We start from the raw sequence: 17579 nt of genomic DNA on the forward strand, positions 1-17579 counted from the left end.
AATAAGGAGGCACGAGCATTGATTTTGTATCAGAATGAATGCTCAATGATCGGCCAGTTGTCGGCACGTAAAGCATTATAATTTTTTAACTCTCAAATAGGGCCTTACTGCTGGACGCAGAAAGGACGCCGTCCGGTGTAAAGGGGGCTTAATAAATTTTCAATTAGAACGTGAAATATGTATTTTGTTGGAAAATTTTACGTGACTTAAGCGCTATAGTTATGCTACTACACCTTACAAACGCAGAAATTTATCCTTAAGTGTACCTTGATCACAATGACAGAGAACACCAAAGTCAAACATGCACAATAACCATTTATATAGCAAATATACGCAAAGAGAAAGGAATACATATCGCGCGAGTATATTGATCAAAAGCGCTGCACTCCAAAATTTTGGATCAATAAACATGGGACGTCTATACACGTAACCATGAACCTCTTCTTAATGTTGGGACCGATTTTTATTTGAATTGTTCGAGAGGACTAAAGGCCTGAACCGTTAATAGCAATTATAACATCACAATGTTTGCTTGACAAACTTTTGAGCTTATGATATAACTTGTATTGGCATAAGGAGCCGAATACACATCAGTTGTAGATCAATATCGAAAAGCCAAGTGAATCGTTATGAAATGAGAATGCCTTTTTGACAAAAACATGCAACCATGCAATTAGTAACAATATAAACGAAAACATACATTAAAAGAAACAACAATAATACAGAATCAAGTAATCATGGATAATACCCGCACTTTTTTGTGCTGATCGCTATATAAATAATTTTTATACCATCATTTTATTCGACTGGGAAACCAATCGATATCCTTGGTGTCTGCAAACATCTTTGGTAAAAAATAAAATGTGCTTTTATTAGCAGATCGAATGTAAACTTAAGTATTATTTCGAGTTACAAAAGTGACAGACAGCATTTTTGACAACAATTTGAAACATGTCCTTTATATACTCAGGGTTTATAAGAGTCCGTAGAACATTTTCAAAGGGGGTTTCAAAATAATAATTCTAGATTTAAAACACAAAATTGAGAGCTCTTGTGACTTACAGGTTATCATTTAAATGACAGGCATACTCGTACATTTTTGGCAAATATACCTATTTTTCATGCAACACGTGCCAGTGCACATTAATTAGCGTGTGAACTGTATTCGCACACGCAATTGTGTGCAAGTACACATTCTTTGCCAGACTTACACTACAATTCTTACTCGTGCAAGCTTATACAATAGGGTGAGTGTCATTTAGGTAAAAAGTAAACACAACCCCTCATTTTCATATTACTATATCAACTAAACAATATTGGCACACGGATTTCGATCTTTTATTCACGCCCTGTTATATGACCACTGATCTGGTTCTATTTACACTTATTCTCTACGACGTTGGCAATATAGCTTAATATATAAGTTAATCCCTATTGCCATGGTGATTTTACATGTCAAATCGGTGGACAATTCAGCATTTCATTTATGTAAATGGAGGCATGATAATTATATATAGTTTAATTTTTTCCTAATATTAATTCAGCGATGGCTATTCTGATGAAAACAATTTGCATTGTCATATTTATCCTTGCGACATACTCTGGTGCGTGGGATGATTGTGCAATGTCATAATGACGCTGCAAGTTTTAGCTATATAAAAGAAGTCCACTTCATAAGAGGCCCCGTTTGTGACCTGTTGTCATAATAAAGCACGCGTTAAGTAGTACTGCACACACCTTCAAATATAGCAAAATTTTGTTCAATACCGGCCGTTAAACCATTCGCTGCGTCCACACTCCCCATTTCTAAAACTAATTATTTCAGATAGCGATAATTGCAATCAAGCTATCGTCCTCTAACCTTAAACATGCCGTACAAATTTACTTACTTCAACGGGGCAGCTCGTGGAGAGTTGAGCCGTCTGGTGCTTGTTGCTGGCGGTCAAGAATTCACAGATAACAGAATAGAGTTCTCGCAATGGCCAGCTCTTAAACCAAGTAAGTAATACAAATTGTTAAATGAGATAGTTTGTCCATATTGATGATGTTTGCTTGTTTAATGATGAATGTCTTGGGTTTCACTTACTTCTTGATGTAATATTACATAGTATTGTTGTTGTAAACAAATCTTTTGCAATAAAAATATAGATAGGAGCGATTTTGAAGCGAAATTTACGTCTGGTTATGTTCATATGGTTTATTGTGTTACATCTCGCAAATACCACAGTTCATTTGACTCTTTCATGTTTTGGTTAAACAAATTGTCAATATACAAACTAATTACTAAATTTGAGGCACAGAGGCATTAAAACACACAAAACAATGTGCTTGTGTAAGGAAAGAAAACAGTATTTAATCTTATCTATTTTTCCTAGTAGAATAATGTATCCTATAGACCATGCAAACTTAAAATATGTTTCCCTGTTATTATTTTACTAAATATTATTAGAAAAAACAACCCTGCTATTAAATAGAAATGCTGGAAATAGAATAAGTTTTGTGGTCAATTGGAGAGAAATCAGTGGCGTGCCATACATGGGACAATCTAGCTTCAAATACCGGTATGGGGTCATTACCGGGGACTAACGGCAGGGACTGTGTTAGGTGTACATTAACATTCCCATATACCTTTTCAGGCACGCCATGGGGAACTCTTCCGGTCCTGGAGGTTGATGGGAAGGTCATAGGTCAGAGTGGAGCAGTGGCAGGTTATCTCGCGAGAAAATTAGGTAAGTCTGACAAGGTGTGCGCTTCTGAGTTACATGTGCAATAAAATGTATAACATAAGTGTAGGGATAATAATGTATAGTGGGAGTTAAGTGGCTAGAATATGATTGTTCGCTGTGTGTCTATACTAGAACTGTGATGAGGGAACGGTTTCAAGGAAGACCTTAGGTGCGGAAAGCTGGTTTTAGCATTTAGAAATGGAGGTCCATTTCAATCGTAGTTAAATCCATTATTTTGAAATAATGAAGAAAGTATTTGTCAAAAGCACTGACACTTAATTTCTTTTAATCAAACAGGCGCAATGTTCAATTAAAGTGCGTGCGCCACTACCAACTAATCTTGGGTCAAAACAGAATAAATTCTTGGTCTTCTTTCGTTCTAAGTTCTTTAAAGAAAAAGAAAAAAAACAAGATAGACGCCCATAGTTGCCATGAGCATCGGTGCTCGAACGAAGGCCAGGCGACCATGTGCTCTTACGGTGCTGCATTTGACAGGAATAAATGTGTTTTTTTAAGAAAGTAGAGCTAAAATAGTCTGATGCTTCTATTGTTACAGTATGTAACACTTGTAAACGTACTGGTACATGCCAAATATAATAAATATAAAGAATTAATAGCTCAAAACATGTACTTGGCAATATATTACTGAAAACACGAACGGATGTTAAATCTGGGAATCGTACAAAATAAACTGGTTCAGCCCATTGTCATGGGCTGAACGATTGTAAGAAGTAGCGAGTAAAATTAGAAAATGACGGGAAACAGGCAAATATTAGGGAAGCGTTTGGACAACCTGCTCTTTCATCAAAGTGTTATAAATAAGGGAAAAAAGTTGGCAGTTAAATAAAACGTGTGTGTACCCCAGTACTGTGCTTGTGGAGAGAACTTGCGCCTTTATCATTTGATCATCTCAAATTAAAACATCCAAATGTTTTTGTCAATGTAGGTCTTGCTGGAGCGACTAACGAGGAGCAGGCATTATCCACATCAGTGGTACAAGCCCTGACTGATATCCTGGAAGCTGGTTTTAAGGTGGTGTTTGAAAAGGACGAGGCAGTAAAGGTGATTATGACAACATCTGCTAGGTGTCCTCTTTTCTAATTTACTTCACTGTGCAACGTAGAAGTATATTGGTAGCGGAATGCTGTTGTATTACTGTAAAAAGGGGAATGCATGCTTATCACATAAACTCATTTATGACTTAGCTGATTAATACCAAAAATGCAGCATATACAAACTGATTTTTTTATTAAAATGCCGTGCATTTTTCATACTTCTGCAGATAATAGGAACATCTATCTGCAGCAGTACTTAACTTTTTTTAAATATCTTGTTACAATTCTTTCAGGCCAAAGCTATCGAAAGTGCCGTTGAGACAACCGAAAAGATTTTGTCTGGAGTGGAGAAAATTCTCGGCGACAAGGAGTTCATTGTTGGGGATAAGGTAATGCTGACAACCTGACAACAGAATGTCATTCTACTGAAAACTTATCAAAATTGTAGATATGTGTGATTGTGTGTGTTATTTTACATCTTCATAAATTTAAAAAAGTAAATAAAAACATAATTCACCAGTACTGGTACTTGATTATTGTTCTTCTTATCACTTTATTATTATTATTATTATTATTATTTTAGATGACTTTTGCAGACCTGGCCCTTCTCAATATCTCCCTGCAGTGTCCCAAACATGGGATTAACTTCTCGCTGGACAAACACCCAAAACTCCAAGAGGTAGTGAAACGAGTCCAGAAAAATGGGAAAATCGCTCAATACCTGAAAACCAGACCTGTTACAGAGTTGTAGACAATAGGAGGCGCTGGTGTCGTATATTTGATGATTTAGTAGTACAATTATGGATATCAAAAGGACTATCACACAATCTGAAAAATTGATTGAACTGTCCGTGAATAAAAGTTCTCACTTTTAATTCATAAGGGTTCTACAATGTAGGGTTGACAATCTAAAACTACTAGTATAACTCTCGACTTATTTCATTGTAAAGCCCTTTCACATTCGTCCAAATAAGTACTTTGAAAGACAAACATCAATAACGTGAACTCATTTCCCACCACATACTGTTTACCTGTACCTGTGCATATCTATTTAGAAACATTTTCAAATGGATAGTTTTTTAATTTTCATTTTTTTCAACACAAACAAGCATACCGTTACGAATGTAATCACGTATATATTTGGTACTTATCCGTCAGTTACCACACAACTTGGAAGTTGAAAAGTGTATAAAAGAATGAAAAAACTATCAAATTTACTCTAAAATATATTGCATAGCCCGTGATAACAAGATAGATTTTGAATATTGTGTTCGCATTTTCGAGGATATCTTTAGGATGACTTAAATGTACATGTAAACAAACATATAACATTGATTTAAAATGCCTTCGATCTTCTAGATCTTGACTATGGTTTTGGAGGATGATTGAAAAATATGTCCTTTGCAATAAAGGTAAAGTTTCTTTGTCGTGTTTGGCGTTCAGAACGAACATCGAGATTCGCTTTGTTAGAATTTATTGGAATAAATATATTTGTAATACATGTATTCCTTAGACGAGAGAATAGTAATAAAAATGAAAACATGTGAGAGTGATTTGTTTAATTTGTTTTGTTGTGTCTATGCGTTCAGTTACATGTACCATGTGTCCACAGAGTTGAGATTTAAACTGTGAATATTATGCTTATAACTTCGGTTGAAATTGTAAGATAAATGAGGCGAGAAAAGTGCTTTGTTTACAAATACGTCCTGTTTTATCTTCAATAAAAATACATAATTTAGTTAATATTTGCTTGTGAAAACGTCAAGCAAAATAAGTCAATGGCGCCGAGAAAATTCAACATTCTATGCACGGTCGAAGTCTTGCCTGTTGTCATGTTGTTAATAGACCAAAGACCAGTTTTTGCATCACTGATTTAATTTCACTGGTTCACATAAGGTAATATTGCGAGTTAATTAAGCTACCGTTAGCTTATTCCTGGTCTAAAAAAACCCTGCAAAGATTCAATAGCCCAGGGAACTACTCGGTTGGTACATGACTGTTCCTTGTCTGACCGAGTTCGGGTGTCAGTTGGATTTTATTAATTTTTAAAAAAGGTTTCATTAAATTTCGGAAATAATAAACTTAAAATATATGAGGTTTGGTGGACACGAACCGGTAGGATAAAATAAAATAAGTGGATGTATTTTGAGTTTAGAATTTCTACTTCGGTAACCCTTATACATATTTTTGACATTATTAGAAGGTGATTATTATTATTATTATTATTATTATTATTATTATTATTGCAAGTTGATAAGGAAAATGTCAATTTCCCAAAGTCAATTCCCATAACAAAAACAATTAAAGGGATAATAACTCTCCGTTTCAGCCAAAAAATGAATTTTCCTGGAGTAAACAACAATTTTCCCATACTTACCAATGGTTAATGAATCCATTTTTACATTCAAAGTTAGTCCCTGGTTTTTTTCTAAAAAGGTTGGTTTTTTTGTTAAAATCTCTTAAGAGATTTTAACAGAGTATAGCCATCAATGGAGGTCACGTGGTCTAAATACAAGCTCAGATATCAGAAAAAATAGCTATAACTGCCGTTTTGTGGTAAAACAAAATATATTATATTTCTATGAGTTATTCACAATGTTTTTATTGTGAAATATAGATATCATACGAAGAGTTATTATTCCTTTAAATAGTCTCACTGGCATAGTATATGGCCTATTTATTTACAGATCCTTTTTAAAAGGTGCTACGCGAAGTCCACCATTATTCTATACGTTAATGTATCTTGTAGAGAAACATTGGTAATCAAAATTCTAGCGCTATCTGTCGTATGATTTATGCCCCATATTGCGTCATTTTCTGCTGGATCCAGTCCAAGTAGTTGACAACTTTAGTGTACACACCTGGCTTTCTGCGACCTAAATAATACAAATATTTATTTTGAAAAATACATTTATAATTACAAAATTATATATAATATGGTTAAATAGATAATATTATTTAAAAGACAAAAATAATATGTATATGTATGACTATTTATCCAATGCTATATATAATATAAATATATGCAAATTATCAAGCTCTCTCTATATAAACGGTATAAGTAACAGCTGGATCACCTACCTGCACAACCTTTGCCCCAAGACGTGATACCATGTAGCTCAAATTTCCCGCCTGACTTGCACACCAAGGGCCCACCACTGTCACCCTTTAAACATAAATTCAATGATCATGATTAAAAATTTGAAACTGAATTTAAGTTTTATGTTTTTTAGCTCTCTTTCTGTCTTTCTCTTTCGCGCGCACGCAATTTATTGTTTAGTGTTGATTTTTGCTTAATTTTTCAGTTAAATTTCAGTAATTGGTTTGTTTGCTATTCTGATGAAGTAAATTCCTCTCTTACAACCCCTCTTCAACCTTCAAAACGCAAATATGCGGTATCGTACTGGTATTTGTATTTATGAAGATGTAAGTTTGAATACGTCACTAATACGCACACTTCTTGGTGCAAATATGTTCTTTTATGCGTCCTTTCCAATATGTTGAAAATGACTTCGTTCGCCCAAAGTTATGCGTGAAATTGATTTCACATACGATATTCATTCGCTTCTTTATAAGCTAGAGTGTAACGTGCTTCTACAAATTTCCCGCCTGCTTTTGAGAAGCACTTTGGTAAGGTTAGTTTCCGGTGGCACCGTACATATCTAATATGTTTTTTCATCTGCATTCAGATCTGATATTCTAAAAACAGCCAGCCCATTCCTCAAAAAACACAAGCACATGTGATTCAGAACACGCATTTACACACTAACACACACATATAAACTTCATCTACAGCACACATCCACAAGCATGTACAACATGCGCTCATATTCACAAAAGCTCACACGGGTTGACGCACATGCACACACGCCAGCGCACATGACTTACCTGGCAAGCATCATGGCCGCCAGCCTCGTAACCAGCGCAGATCATATTGCCGGTGACGACACTGATATCCCTGTACCAGCTGTTACACGTTTGCCTTTTAACGATGGGCACCAATGCTTGCTTCAACACACCAGAGTTTCCAGTGCCTAAAGTACGCATACAGATATGAATAATTACACATGCGGGAAACTACGCATGTGGAAAAGACCACAAAAAGATTTGTGGATTTGTATGAGACGTATATGGGTAATTAGAAAGACTAATTTGGATGTTTATGCAGGCAGATAAATACGCAGAAGTATGTGGATAATTTATCAATCGCATAATCAAAGTATATACCTTCAGTATGTTATGATTTAAAAAACACATCTTAATAAAGGGCAGCATAATAGGAATATGAATCTACTAACACTAGATAGTAAACCCAAACTAGATGATTACTTGAATGAAAAGTTCCCGGACGTTTTAACAAAAGAACTTAAGCCCAAAACGTGTTGTTCACTTTTACAATCGAATATTTTGTCTTTGTCAAAACAGAACAAATCCACAGTACTCTACGTAAATAAAATAACCATGAGTCTAAATAGACGTTATTTCTTTCCCTTTATAAAACAGGAGCGATATCGCATTTTAGTATACTACTGGTTATCGTGGGTCAAAGTTAATAATACAAACTTTAGTCAATATGTTAAGACCAACTTTGAGTCTACTTTTCTTGATTTAATATAATTATATTACCGAGCACGATTCCCCAGCCTGACACGTAACAAAAAGTGTTATCAGCGGCCACGGTCGTGGGTAGGCAGACGGGATGGACACGGTCAGAGAGAGTGACCGGCTTGGCCAGCTTGAAGAGGGTGATGTCATTGTCCCAAATGGAGTGGTCGTAATTCTCATGACGGATCAGCGTCTGAACCTGGACAATCTCCTCGTCAGGGTCGTTGTACTTTCTGTGTTTTCCGGCAGAGATGGACCAGTACCTTGGACTCAAGTTCCTAAAATTTTACAATGAAATGATAACTACACTCAAGATATAACCCTTATTGATGATTATGGAACCGTATATAGATTGTAGTTGTGTTTTTATCCGTTGAAAATACTGTTTTGAAAATATTTTCCATCCGCGGGCAGCGATTGTTGTGTTTGTGCATGCAAGTGCGTCAAATGTATGTGTATCAGAATAAAAAAGAACTGCGTTGTGACAGACTGTTATACCAAAGAAAAAAATAAGTGCTTACCGCTCTTCCAAACAATGAGCGGCAGTAGCGACCCACTGGTCAGAGATCAGACTTCCACCACAGATGTGCGAGCCTCTGTAACGCACGGACACCTGCCATGGCCAACTGCCTGAAATGGCCTCGGTTCCACCCACAATACGGTTGTTTCCAAGCTTAGCGTCTATAGCAGGCGTGCCGCAGCTTCCTTTGTTTACCGTTAATGACGAAGAGCCCATATTTTGATGATGTTAACAATATGTTACCCAATGTTAAGTAACGCACAAATAGTCAAATGCCAACGCAATTTAATGAAAAGAAAATCCGAATGTTTAAATGATGTCTATCTGACGTCGAATTTGCATTACCGTGTAAATTTCCTTTTTCGTTTTTCAACGTCTAATGAGTTTTAAATTAAGTCAATGACTTTTAGTAAATTCAAATGAAGATCAAGGGGCAGCGAATGAAGCCGGGCACTAAATTTTGTATGGCGTTATAGGTGAAATGTTCCCGCCAAGCGGCCAAATTTCACTCTTCAAGTCGTTATAAAGTAATTTCATTTATACTTCCATTAGGAAGCTTATCTGTCTACTTACTTGGTGGATCCACGACAGTGTATCTGATAGAGAACCCACTTTCCACCTCCGAACGGTCACTGGTGAATGTCAGGTAGAGGGCGTTGCCTGTGGTCGAGATCTCGTTTGGAGTACCCTTCCCGCAGTAATTCTTGATGAGTCTGGCGCTGGTTGAACTGCCGTCGTAGACAGAGAGTTTGTCGAACCGGCAGCTGGTGCCACCCTCTTCTACAGCAAAGGCCAGGAAAGTGAGCTTGATGATCTTGCCGGCTGGGGCAGTGATTTTCCATTTACAGTTAGCACTGGTCAAAGAAGAAGCACGATATCAGCTGCCTGCATTTACTTTTATATAAGTCCAGGTATATATATCAGTTTCGCAACTATGGTTTCATAAAAATAACTTGTACTCATGAAAGAAATATACAAGCATGGAAATATGGAAGCATGGATCGCTATTCTGTTTTTATAGCCATAGTTCCATCTCATTTGATAGACTAGTTTCAGAACCAACCCGGGACAGCTTTTTAATTTTCAATTTTTCATACATCCCAACCTCCTGCGCATGAACGTTTGTCGCGCTACACACTTATGCTTTCTACGGAGCAACAAAATCTGGATGAGTGGATGCGCAGTAAATTTCATGCTAATTTGGCGCATAGGGTAAGAGTCCGATAAGCATGCATTTATGCAGATCTTAAAATAAACACGTAGACTAACGCCTGGACCATGCACCGGGTGTTCAGAGTACTCACTATCAACCTGATACTTACTTGTTGTTGTAATTACCAGTTCCGTAATTGAGAGATTTGATGAGTCCAGTTGTACCTGTGAGGTCACGGTTCCCGCCGCACCCAGACTGGATGGACGTGGGTCTGGCAGTAGTGATTACTAGTCAAGAAAATAGATAAACATTTTCATAAAATCAATATTTAATACCGATTTGGAGGCACATTTTTATTGTGTGAAATCCACATATTTCTATTCTGTAATCTATCTATCATCATTTCAATAAAATTTCCGCGTTTTTTACAGACTGATAACATACTGGCACATGTCATAACCTGTCCCTCTCGCTTGATGTGGTATCCATTGTTGCAAACACATATATATTCCTGTCCTCCGCGCGCATCACAGCTACAGTAGGCTCCGGTTCGACATTTGCTTCCACAACGGGTCGCCGGCGCTGGCTGGTATTCAAACTTTTGTTGGCCTGCGAAAGAAATGATAAGAACAGGACGTAAGTTTGGTTACTCAAACTTGTGAGTTGATCATCACCCGAAAACGTGAGTTAGTGCAAAACATCACACGTATCTGGCTAGATTTGGCTAATTGAGGATGTGTGCCAAGATTTCGACAGCTGTTTTGGAAAAAAATTAATAATTATTTTTATTCAAAACGCAATTAACGCAAATATTGTACAGAAAATATAAAAATTATGCGGTTGTTTTAACTACAAATATATTATGAGTTCTGAAGCAAATGCATCTATTATAATCATAAATCAGTAAATCCCATTATGCCCGTCTAGCAAACTGACAACGATATCATGTGTAAAAACGGCGTGAAAACTCACCCTTGTGAAAATATCGAGCTATGTCCCGAAATTGTTTGAATGTTTTAATGTCATATACTAACTTCTTCCCATTTTTGTCTGATGATGACAGGTCGTTTAAATTGCTTTTCTGCCACCTAGTGAAATACGCAAAAAAATCTTTCAAGACAAAATCAATAATAAATAGTATATTCTTCCTTCTCCAATCGAAGAATTACCGGAGTGTTGTGGCGAATTGATTTTAGGGGAAACATGACTCGGGTTGACTGGTAAAAGATAAATCAAATAATAATAATAATAATAATAATAATAATAATAATAATAATAGCAGGTTCTTTATGTCGCACGGAAGAGGAGAATCGGTTTGTGTCCGCCTTGAAGTCAAACCCTGTTGAAAACCTGCCGTTTTTCACAAATTTTATGGTAGCGTATTTTTCAAGATTTTCGACAAAAGAAAATGCTACAAACGGCCGATTTGGGCGCAAACTACTCCCTATTAGCAACGCGACTACCGTACTCAACCGAGTCATTAACACTGACTTAATCTCGCGTGAAAAGTGGAGAGTTATACTGATATATCAGGTAAAAATGACACTCACCGCCCCATTCCAACAGCAACAAACTCAACATTGCCCTTCTTCATATGATCCACAAGGAGTTTCGGGTCACCACCGATGTTCCAATGTCCATCGTTTAGTAGAAATACAACCTGAAATTTTCAAATAACTAGATTGTTAATTTAAACAGCATCTCAAAATATTGAAAGCATCTCATACGGGCATAATCTTCATTATTTACATTTGGAGTCGATGTAAGAAAGCTTGAGAGTGGTACAGGTGGATATTTTTGAGCCACTATGTCCAGGTAGTAATTGTACAAAGTGAATGTCGTTTTGGGCTTAGACATTTTTGTCTATGTTTTGGGGAAGTAACGCGAGGAATGGATTTTGTAAGTCGATGCAACTGTTTCACGAACAAGCCAAACCACGGAAGCAACACTGATAGGCGGATTGATCAACAACATTACTCTTTAATTAATTAAGCATAAAATATATGTCATTTTCTCAATACATACCTGTAGAGCACCACGGCCAGTATACCGCGCTCGGTCTAAATCCTGCTTTGCCAGGTAGAGCGCTTGATATATGTTGCTCATGCCTCCCCGATTGCGCACCTGGCCGAGCCTCGTTATGAACTCGCATTTGTCCGACATCTCGTTCAAACTAATGTGGACCCTGGCGTCGGTTCCAAATGTGATAATGCCGACCTAAGCAATAAAATTTATTTATTTATTTATTTATTTATTTATTTATTTGAAAAGAAACAGTGGGTCATACAACCTCCTCCCTCATAGCTTTGGATGTACCCATCCTTCTCTTTACTAAAACAGAATAAGGACCAGAACGAAGCAATAACATGCCAATTACTCGTTACTGCACCTTACATGGTAAAGCAGAATTGCCCTCCTCTCCAATTTTATATTTGCTGAGTCATGCCAGGCAAAAAATCTTTTTTTTTTTTTTTTTTTTTTTTGCCTTTCACCCTGGCAAAATCCTGGATCTCTGGTATCAAAAATAAATTTTCTGTTAACCGAAGTTCTGAGTACTCAAGGTTTACTTCACCTAACCTCTTTTAAATAGATAAAAAAAGATAAACACGCGCCTAACACGTTAGAAGGTGTGTTTTCCAACACTTTTAGCAAGTTTGAAGTCTAGCTATCCAATCAGTTGCCGTACCTGAATCTTTTTTATGGAATAAAGTAACTATCTTGAAGTAAAAGAAAAACCCACCTTTGTATATAGATATGCTTTGCTATGCTATGCTCCTTAATAAATAATTTATTTATGGATATCTTATCTAAACCGGACTAACACCCCCATTTTATGGAATGACATCAATCGTACTATATATTGAAAGTTTCGTATACTTTCTTCGCCCCCCCCCCCCGCGCCATCCCCTTTCTTCCAAACAGTATAATATGAAGACCAAAATAAAATCAATTTTGAAGTAAAAGAAAAACCCTCCTTTGTACCCATAGATATGTTTTGCTATGCTATGCTCCTAAATAAATTTATTTATTTATTTTTTCTCTTTTTCACAAACGCACATACACACATACCAAGCAATTTGCATCCATTTTCTCTTTCCCAGATGTCCCTGTCCTCAATCAACCATGCCATCCACCTACTGACAAACACACGCGCACACCCACACACACATTTCATACTATATATTTAAAGTTCCTTATTCTTTCTTCAACCCCCCCCCCCCCCCAACTCCACCTTTCTTCCACCTAGTATGATATAAAGGCCATACTCTACCTGCGTGTACTGTGGCGCCACACTGAAATGTTCCAATATGTTCCTGATAAACTCCAACTCCGACTTGAAATCTTCCTCGGAAACGCTGTTAGACTCGTCTACCAGAAATATAAGGTCCACCACCTCCCTCGCCCGCCTGGAGGCGTAGTTCATGCTTCCCAGCATCTGATTTCCAATACTCTGGACCGTGGATAGGCCATTGCACCTGCAGAGTGGCCGGTCTGAATAAAACAGGATGACTATTGCCGCTACCAAACGGAAACATTCGATGTTCATTTTAAGGGCCATCTTACGAATTGCCTTCCAAGTTTTCTATGGACAGACGAACGTCAAATAAATCAGTGTATTTGTCCTATATTCTAATAGCTGTCACGGGGCTCCAGTCTATTTCCCTCAAACAGCTTAAATGCAAGAAGAGAATTGAAACCTTTCAGTCAGTATATGTAGTAAACGCGATTTCAAATGGACTCGCAATATCAGCCGTCTCTTATAAAGACAGCCCATCCAGTATTGCGCAAAAATGTTGGGTTTAGCTTAAAAAATAGGTCCGGGTTTGGAGAACTGGCCCCGAGCAGTTGGCCAATCAAACAGAAGATGCAATTGCCCCCTGGAAGAAGGGGAGACGGTTGGTACAGGGGGCTCCAAAAAGTTGACTTGGCAATTAAACTTCGGGGAAGAGGTTTAATCCGCTTATTGGCGCGTGTGGAGACGGGGAATCCATCAGGGGATTAGTCGACATTGCTTTTAAGTGGGTCGGCCATATTTGACCTGTGGATCTGTCGACGTCCAATGGAGACAGCTGCATGACCGAGATTGACAGTGAAGTAGTGTACTGGCTGGTTCCGTGGCTCAGTTGGTAGAGTTCTCGCACGCGGCGTGAACGTTCTGTCCACCACCCCTATACGACCTGAGAGGCGAGCTTCCAACTTCTCACGGCCCCACATATAGGAGACACAAATGTAGAAATTATCAACAAAGAATATAAAAAGAATATATATTTTGCTTATCATTTTAAAATATGTCCTTTGCAATAAAGGTAAAGTTTCTTTGTCGTGTTTGGCGTTCAGAATGAACATCGAGATTCGCTTCGTTAGAATATATTGGAATAAATATAATTGTAATACATGTATTCCTTAGATGAGAGAATAGTAATAAAAAGGAAAACGTGAGAGTGATTTGTTTAATTTGTTTTGTTGTTTCTATGCGTTCAGTTACGTGTACCGTATGTCCACAGAGTTGAGATTTAAACTGTGAATATTATGCTTATAACTTCGGTTGAAATTGTAAGATAAATGAGGCGAGAAAAGTGCTTTGTTTACAAATACGTCCTGTTTTATCTTCAATAAAAATATGATTTAGTTAATATTTGCTTGTGAAAACGTCAAGCAAAATAAGTCAATGACGCCTAGAAAATTCAACATTCTATGCACGGTCGAAGTCTTGCCTGTTGTCATTCCGTTTAATAAACCAAAGACCAATTTTAGCATCACTGATTTACTTTCACTGGTTCACATAAGGTAATATTGCGAGTTAATTAAGCTACATTTAGCTTATATTTTGTTTATCATTTTAAGACGTTTGATAACGTTGAAGGGTTAAATAATTCACGTCAGCGTAATAAAACATTAAAACGAACTGAAAACAATCAATTCTGGCTATTTAGCTATATTTTAAATATCTTCAAGTGTTAATCTAAGCGACATTGTATTAAACAAAGCTTTAAACACATAAATCATAATTGCGTATTTACTGAAAAGCCAAATTATGTTTTCTGCTTTCGCTTTTGCTTGCGTTTAAATAAGCCAGCATGCTGGAATGAGATCCGCAAAATCCGGGTTTACAGTTTCACGTGTTGGAAACGGGTTTCATAGAAGAAACTACCGTAAGTCGTAAAATAATCTTGACTTTTCAACGGAGAGCGTGTGTATACATTGATTTAAGATAAGTTTACTTAAGTAAAGCTACAAGCGATTCTTAAGCCTGCTTTAAAAATATGAGAAATGAAAAATGAGTCAAAATAACCTTATTTTCGTGGAGTACTTTAGATACACATGTGATTAAAATAAACTATAATTTTCTGTTTTCTAGTCCTTATTTGAAGGCGGGTCCTGTTGATATTATAGGGGCTTGGAAACTTGATTCTGTAATTATAGCTGAGAAAGAAAAATAAAAAACGAAAGACATACACCAGAGACTTGACATGTGTTAGTGCTTATCGAACTCCTGTTTCCTGCAGACTTTTGGAGAATCGTGTTGTACTGGCAGTAAACAGGATGTGATCACTATGACTTAACTGCACCTTCACAGAGATACATGCATCGAAACAAGCAATTTGTGTATGTGTGTGTGTGTGATTGTGTGTGTGTTTAAGTATGAAGGCTGAAAAGCCGGAAGAAAAGAACAGAGCACATATCCCAGCGCAGACACAACAATAGTTTTTAAAAGTTACAAAGGAAATAAGTTTACATGTCCGGTGAAATAGTTGTCGTGGATGAAATGGAGCGTACCCTAAAATTCAGGGCTCAGTATGTTTTACTGTTTTAATAATAGATATCAAAGATGAGATTACATTGACCTCTGAAACTGGGGGTGGATGGTTGGGTGCACAGAATCCAGGCGCACGTCCAACAACATTATATTCAAAAACTCACGAAAAAGAAAACAGTAGGCCTAAGTCTTGCGAAAGAGTTCCCAAAATGCACTTTTAATATCTAACAGAAAAGATAAATAGGTAACCTAGTTTTGAGGCCACAATTAGTCAATAGTTTTAGGCGGATATTGCATAGTTACTTTTAATCAAGATCCCAATGCCATTTTAATTATTATTTTGGAAATTGATTCCTCAACTGCACGTTTCGCAGGCGGGGTTAATTTTTGTAGATCCGTTTTCGTTAAAACTTGGTCGATAAAACCGACAAACTTGCAAACTCCTGTAGGGATGAGATAATGCCCAAAAGATACTAAAATATTCGTCAATATATAAAAAATAAACTTTTCCTTGATAATACAAAGGACGGGGTGGTGTCATTTGTCTGACTATCACACAATCTGAAAAATGGATTGAACTCTCCGTGAATAAAAGTTCCCACTTTTAATTCATAAAGGTTCAACAATGTAGGGTTGACTATCTAAAACTGCAAGTATAACTATCGACTTATTTCAATGTAATACCCTTTCATTTTTCAACACAAACAAGCATACCGTTACCAGTGTAATCACGTATGTATTACTTATCTGTCAGTTACCCCTCGCTCCACACAACTTGGAAGTTCAAAAGTGTATAAAAAACTATGAAATTTACTCTAAAATATATTGCATAGCCCTTAAATACAAGATACATTTTGAATATGCTGTTCACATTGTCAAGGATAACTTAACTTAAGGAGGACTTAAACGTACAGGGGTACATGTCAACAAACATTTAACATTGATTTTTATGCCTTCGATCTTCTATTATTCTTAACTGTGGTTTTGGATGGTGATTGAAAAATGTGCCCTTTGCAATAAAGGTAATATTTCTTTGTCGTGCTTGGCGTTAAGAACTTGTGGAAAACGAACATTGGGCTTCACCTTAGTAGAATTTAGTGGAATAAATATATTTGTAATACATGTATTCCATAGATGAGAGAATAGTAATAAAAAGGAAAACTTGAGAGTGTTTTGCATTTGTTTTGTTATTTCTATGCGTTCAGTTACACGTAGCATAAGGCCGCAGAGCTGAGATTTAAACTGTGAATATTATGCTAATAACTTCGACTGAAATTGTAAGATAAATGAGGCGAGGAAAGTGCTTTGTTATATGCCCGTTAACTACGACACCTACATTACAAATACGTTCTGTATTACCTTCAATAAAATACATAATTTAGTTAATATTTACTTGTGAAAACGTCAAGCAAAATAAGTCAATGGCGACGAGAAAAGTCAATATTTATGCACGGCCTAGGCAACTAAGCCAGGGAACTTAGTCGAGTTTTTTTTGTTTTTTTTTGTGAAACCGGGACCTGGTCTAAAAAACTCACAATAGACCTCCCTGTAAAGACCCAATAGCTCAGGGAACTACTCGATTGGTACAGGACTGTTCCTTGTCTGACCGAGTTCGGGTGTCAGTTCGATTTTATTAATTTAAAAAGGTTGTTTTTAAATTTCGGAAATGATAAACTAAAAGATTTGAGGTTCAATGTACATGCACCGGTAGGAGAAATAAAGTGAGTGGATATATTTTGAGTTTGGAATTTCTGTTTCAGTA

General features: G+C 36.8%; 2 protein-coding genes across 2 annotated transcripts; one reads left to right on the forward strand and one right to left on the reverse strand.

The window, feature by feature from the left end:
• Positions 1-154: 154 nt before the first annotated feature.
• On the forward strand, positions 155-5334 carry LOC147763731 (hematopoietic prostaglandin D synthase-like). The gene is made up of 5 exons (XM_087005352.1): positions 155-1998; positions 2637-2729; positions 3673-3788; positions 4075-4170; positions 4365-5334. Exons 1-5 carry the CDS (start codon positions 1869-1871, stop codon positions 4530-4532), a joined length of 603 nt encoding a protein of 200 aa, XP_086861478.1. The 5' UTR covers positions 155-1868; the 3' UTR covers positions 4533-5334.
• Positions 5335-6429: 1095 nt separating this feature from the next.
• On the reverse strand, positions 6430-13848 carry LOC106158794 (ovochymase-1-like). The gene is made up of 12 exons (XM_013534893.2): positions 13331-13848; positions 12085-12276; positions 11610-11719; positions 11032-11147; positions 10504-10668; positions 10229-10346; positions 9480-9760; positions 8908-9091; positions 8408-8664; positions 7670-7815; positions 6863-6947; positions 6430-6657 (listed from the first exon to the last, which is right to left on the reverse strand). The coding sequence occupies exons 1-12, from the start codon at positions 13616-13618 to the stop codon at positions 6575-6577; spliced, it is 2025 nt and encodes a 674-aa protein (XP_013390347.2). The 5' UTR covers positions 13619-13848; the 3' UTR covers positions 6430-6574.
• Positions 13849-17579: the final 3731 nt, after the last annotated feature.

Source organism: Lingula anatina, chromosome 2 (genome assembly GCF_051362555.1).
Source record: "Lingula anatina isolate TDL-2025a chromosome 2, LinAna3.0, whole genome shotgun sequence".
In the NCBI taxonomy this organism is placed as follows: Eukaryota; Metazoa; Brachiopoda; class Lingulata; order Lingulida; family Lingulidae; genus Lingula; species Lingula anatina.

Coding starts and splice junctions, on each gene's coding strand:
- LOC147763731 (XM_087005352.1), top strand. CDS start 1,869: ATGCCGTACAAATTTACTTACTTCAACGGGGCAGCTCGTGGAGAGTTG. Junction 2,730..3,672: donor TTATCTCGCGAGAAAATTAG/GTAAGTCTGACA, acceptor TTGTCAATGTAG/GTCTTGCTGGAGCGACTAAC. Junction 4,171..4,364: donor AGTTCATTGTTGGGGATAAG/GTAATGCTGACA, acceptor TTATTATTTTAG/ATGACTTTTGCAGACCTGGC.
- LOC106158794 (XM_013534893.2), bottom strand. CDS start 13,618: ATGGCCCTTAAAATGAACATCGAATGTTTCCGTTTGGTAGCGGCAATA. Junction 9,761..10,228: donor ACTGGTAATTACAACAACAA/GTAAGTATCAGG, acceptor TTCTTTGACCAG/TGCTAACTGTAAATGGAAAA. Junction 6,658..6,862: donor TTGGGGCAAAGGTTGTGCAG/GTAGGTGATCCA, acceptor TGTATTATTTAG/GTCGCAGAAAGCCAGGTGTG.